At 51.1% G+C, this 5,024-nt stretch overlaps 1 protein-coding gene across 1 annotated transcript in view; it reads left to right on the forward strand.

The window, feature by feature from the left end:
• The first annotated feature begins 2,553 nt into the window (after window positions 1–2,553).
• IDI1 (isopentenyl-diphosphate delta isomerase 1) overlaps window positions 2,554–5,024 on the forward strand; it is an 8,172-nt gene continuing 5,701 nt past the window's right edge. Inside the window, 1 exon segment of the mRNA XM_023511330.1 lies at window positions 2,554–2,956. Within this exon segment, the coding sequence (XP_023367098.1) occupies window positions 2,829–2,956 (128 nt within the window). The 5' untranslated portion in view covers window positions 2,554–2,828.

Below are 5,024 nucleotides of genomic sequence, written 5' to 3' on the forward strand. Positions count from 1 at the left end.
AAAAAAAAAAAAAAAAAAGACTTGTTCTGAGCCTTCTGCCTAAGGATTCATGTATTCATAATAAAAACATCTTCATAAAAAACAGTTTTTAACTTGTTTAATCCTCAAAACAATCCAATAAAGTAGAAGTTACCATCCTAAACTAAAATTTAACTAACATGAGAATGTTGAAATAATTTGTTCAGAGTCAAAAAGCTAGGGAGGTTCACACCTGGAATCCCAGCATCTAGGAGGCTGAGGCCAGAGGATCCCTTGAGGCCCAGGAGTTCTAGACCAGCCTACAACATAGAGAAATCCTGTCTCTACAAAAAAATTAGGTAGGCATGGTAGCAAATATCAAAAGTCTCAGCCCCTTGGGAGGCTGGGTCAGGAGGATCACATGAGCCCAGGAGGTTGAGATTACTGTGAGCAATATATATGGTGCTGCTACTGCACTCCAGCCTGGGTTACATGCAGTCTAAAAAAAAAAAAGAAAATCAAAAAGCTAGAGTGCAGTAAGGCAAATGCTGAAGTCCAAACTGACATAGACCCCACTTTCTTTGCATTGTGTGTGAATTCATTGCGCTCCAGTAACAAAATGCCACAAACTAGGTGGTTTAGACAGACATTTACTGTCTCGAGTTCTGGAGACTAAAGTCCAGTGTCAAGGGTAGGGTAGGTTCCTTCTGAGAGCTGTGAGGAAGACCTGCTCCAGGTTTCTCAGCCTGTGGAGTCCACAATCTATGCTTCCACCGTGTGGGAGGACCATCAGTCTTTATGTGGTGTTCTCCCTGTGTGCATGTCTCCTCTTGGCATTCTCTGTATGAGGACATCATTCATTAGAGACTACCCAACTACACTGTGCCCTCATCTTAACTAATGACACCTGTAGCAACCCTATTTCCAAGTAAGGTCACATTCTGAAGTGCTGGGAGCGAGGACCTTTAATATATGGATTTGGAGGGGAGGGACACAATTCAGGCCAGGTGTTGCAGTTGTTTCCAGCAACTATCCAATGTATTTTTCAGTGGAGGAAGTAACTGCAGGTGTGGTGGAAACAGCACAAGAACTACAGTTAGAAGTGGAGGCGGAAGATATGACTGAATTACTGCAGTCTCAGGACAAACTTGAACACATGATGTGCTTCTTTTTTTGTTGTTGTTGGTTAGTTGGTTGGTTTGAGACAGTCTCACTCTGTCACCCTGGCTAGAGTGCTGTAGCATCATAGCTCACAGCAGCCTCAAACTCCTGGGCAATTGATGCTCTTGCCTCAGCCTCCCAAGTAGCTGGGACCACAAGCGCCCACCACAACGCCCGGCTATTTTTTTGGTTGCAGCCGTCATTGTTGTTTGGCGGGCCCAGGCTGGATTGGAACCTGCCAGCTCAGGTGTACGTGGCTGGTGCCTTAGCCACTTGAGCCACAGGTGCCAAGCCAAGAAAGTGGTTTCTTGGGAATTGACTCCTGGGTGAAGACGCTGTGAACATCACTGCAAAGTTCTTGAAGCCAGGTGTGGTGGTTCACACCTATAATCCTAGCACTCTGGGAGGTCGAGGCAGGTGGATTGCCTAAGCTCAGGAGTTCAAGACCAGCCTGAGCAAGAGAGACTTTGTCTATAAATAGCCAGAGACTACTGAGAGTAGTCTGTAGTCCCAGCTACTTGGGAGGCTGAGGCAAGAGAATCATTTGAGCCCAAGAGTTTGAGGTTGCTGTGAGCTGTGATGTCAGAGCACTCTACCAAGGGTGAGAAAGTGAGACTCTGTCTCAAAAAAAAAGTACTTGAGTATGAGATAAATTTAGTTGACAAAGGGCTTAGAGGACTGACTCCAGTTTTGCAGGACGTTCTTTAATGGGCAAAATGCTCTCAAACAGCATCATATACTACAGGGAAATCTTTCACAAAAAGAAGGGTCTATCCATGCAGCAAACTTAGTGGCTGTCTTATTACGAAGCCACCCTGACCTTCAGTAACCACAACCCTGATGAGTCAGCACCATCAACACAGAAACAAGACCTGTAAAAAGATTATGATTTGTGGAATGGTCAAATAACCATTAGCATTTTTTGGCAGTTGTTTCAATAAAGGCATGTGCATTATATTTTAGATGTAATGCTATTGCACACATAGATTATGGTATAGTGACACTGAAAATGTCTACTCATGGCTCGGCGCCTGTGGCTCAAGTGGCTAAGGCGCCAGCCACATACACCTAAGGTGGCGGGTTCGAATCCAGCCTGGGCCCGCCAAACAACAACGACGGCTGCAACCGAAAAAAAATAGCCAGGCGTTGTGGCGGGCGCCTGTGGTCCCAGCAACTTGGGAGGCGGAGGCAGGAGACTCGCTTGAGCCCAGGAGTTGGAGGTTGCTCTGAGCTATGCCACGGCACTTTACCCAGGGGAACAGCTTGAGGCGCTGTCTCAAAAAAAAGAAAAAAAGGTGCAGGAACGACGGACTGCAACACGCCCGCCCCAGCCGCCCGAGTCCGGAAGTCCCAGACCCGAACAGCTTGCCCGGTGCTGTGCGCACGCGCGTCCGACTGCGCAGGCATCTGACGGGGCTGTCTTGCTCCCCAAGCGTGCGCTTCGGGACGCCTGGCGTTAGCGCGCAGCCTCCGCAGAGCTTCGAGCGGATTCGGCTCAACCTGGGCGGCTGGCGGTTGGGGTGGCGGACACCTACCCCTCGGGCCGGGAACGCCCACCCTTCAGCACCGGGCCGGGCGAGGACTAGGCTGGTCCCGCAGGGGCCTGAAGCTGCGACGCGTCCGCGAGGGCCGGGCGCGGAGGTGGCGCCATCGCGCGACTGTCTGGCTCGAGCGTGACGTCAGGCGCACGGGCGCCGATTGGCCGCGGCATGTGGCGCGGGCGGATGCTAGTACGGGCCATTGGACACACGGCCTGTGGGCGGGGCCGGGGAGTGGTCGGTGCAGAGAAGGGGCGCGTGCCCAGACCGGCTGGCAACTTGGTCCGGAGGCCGCTCAGGTACGGAGGTTGGGAGACAAGATGGGGAGTCGGGAGGTGAGATGGGGGACTCGGGTAACGGGAGATGAGATGGGGTGACATGAGGGACCGGATGGGACACGAGTTGGGTGATTAGTTGAGGGTCCGAGGACATGGGAGACTTAGGGACTGAGATGAGGGAACGCCAGAGACGCGGATGACGACGTGGGGTGTCAGGGGACGGGATGGGTAGAGCCTGCCGGGCGGCGCAACCGGTGTGTCGAGAGCAGATGCTCCCGCGCCTGCGGGTGTCCCGAGCCGGTCTGCGGGGCCGGGCGCTGTGGACGGACGTTCTCTTGTCGGTGAACAAGCAGCTGAGAGTCAGCGGAGCCTTAGTAAAATCCCGACTCTGGCCTCAGTCTCGGGAGGCTCTGGAAAGGTGGGACTCCCCAGTCTCCATGTCGCCCTCGGTAGAGTGCCGTGGCGTTACAGCTCACAGCAGCCGCAGACTGTGGGACTTACGCGATCCTTCTGCCTCTGACTCCTGGCCGCTGGGGCCGCAGGTGCCGCAGGTGCCCGCACGGCGCCGGCGGGGTCTCGGCTTGCTCGGGCTATCCGCCTTCCAGTCTCCCGGCCTGATTATCTTTATTGGAGGAATTCAAAACCAAGCTTGTCCTCATTTTATCCTGCGATACGAAGTTTAGTTTGTTTTTTTAGAGACAGAGTTTCACCTTAATCGCCCTGGATCTGTCTCACCTTCTCCCCTCGGTAGTGTCGCCCTCGATAGAGTGCTGTGGCATCACAGCTCACAGCAACCTCCAACTCCTGGGCTTAAGCAATTCTCTTGCCTCAGCCTCCCGAGTAGCTGGGACTACAGGTGCCCACCACAACACCCGGCTATTTTTTGTTGCAGTTTGGCCGGGGCTGGGTTCGAACCCACCACCCTCGTTATATGGGGCGCCGCCCTCCCCAGGCACTGCCCATGAAGTTTAGTTTTAAGGTCTAAATCCTGAAAACACAAAGCAGTGTGACTTAGAACATTGTCATTCCGAAAAGTCTAGTAATTTTATAGTAATGAACTCCACTTGAGTGATGACTGACTGAGTACAGGCAACCCTCCGTATTTATGCATTCCACATCCGTGTGGGTTTTTTGTTTTTTGTTTTTTGCAGTTTTGGCCAGGGCCAGGTTTGACCCTTCCACCTCAGGTATATAGCACTAGTGCCCTACTCCTTTGAGCCACAGGCACCACCCAGTGTAATTTTTTTTAAGTTGCACCTATACTGCACTTGTACATTTTCCTTCTCATTATCCCAGTATAACAACTATTCACCTTTGTATTAGGGGTTACAAGAGATCTAGAGGTGATTTATGGCACAACCACATGTAGCGTGAGGACCAGGGAGTTCTGAGAAGTTGCCCAGTGTGTCTGGTGGAACACGAGTGCACTTAACACCCCTAGATGGTACCACGCACTGCAAACCTGCACAGTATATGACTGGGCCCTGCAGGCAGGTGTAACACAGTGGTAAGAGTGTGACTAAACCTAGAAGAGGTAATACCTTGTTCCACGTCATGGTGGCTTCAGTGTTACTAGGTAATAGGAATTTTCAGCTCCATTATAGTCTTATAGGACCACAGTCATATACAGTTTTTGGCCAGAACTTCATTATATAATACGTGACTGTATATGACATGATATGCATAGGTAATGTACAAATACTATGTGTCACTCTGGGTAGAAGTGCTATGGCATCATAGCTCACGGAAACTTCTAAACTCCTGGGCTGAAGCAATCATCCTGCCTCAAGTAGCTCACTACAGGTGCCCACAGTGCCCCACTACTTTTTCTATTTTTAGTAGAGACGGGGTCTCACCCTTGCTCAGGCTCTTCTGGAACTCCTGAGCTTAAGTAATCTACCTGCCTTGGCCTCCCAGAGTGCTGGGATTATGGGCATGAGTGCCCAAGCGCTGTGCCATTTATATCTAGAACTTGAGTACCCTCTGATGTTGGTGTCTGTGAAAGGTCCAACCCCCCAAAATACAGAAAGACAGAAAGCTGTATGAAAGTTGTTCTTTTTTTTGGCTCGGCGCCTATAGCTCAACCGGC

The sequence above is a fragment of the Otolemur garnettii genome, unplaced genomic scaffold (genome assembly GCF_000181295.1).
Source record: "Otolemur garnettii isolate 467f Iridium unplaced genomic scaffold, OtoGar3 scaffold00019, whole genome shotgun sequence".
In the NCBI taxonomy this organism is placed as follows: domain Eukaryota; kingdom Metazoa; phylum Chordata; class Mammalia; order Primates; family Galagidae; genus Otolemur; species Otolemur garnettii.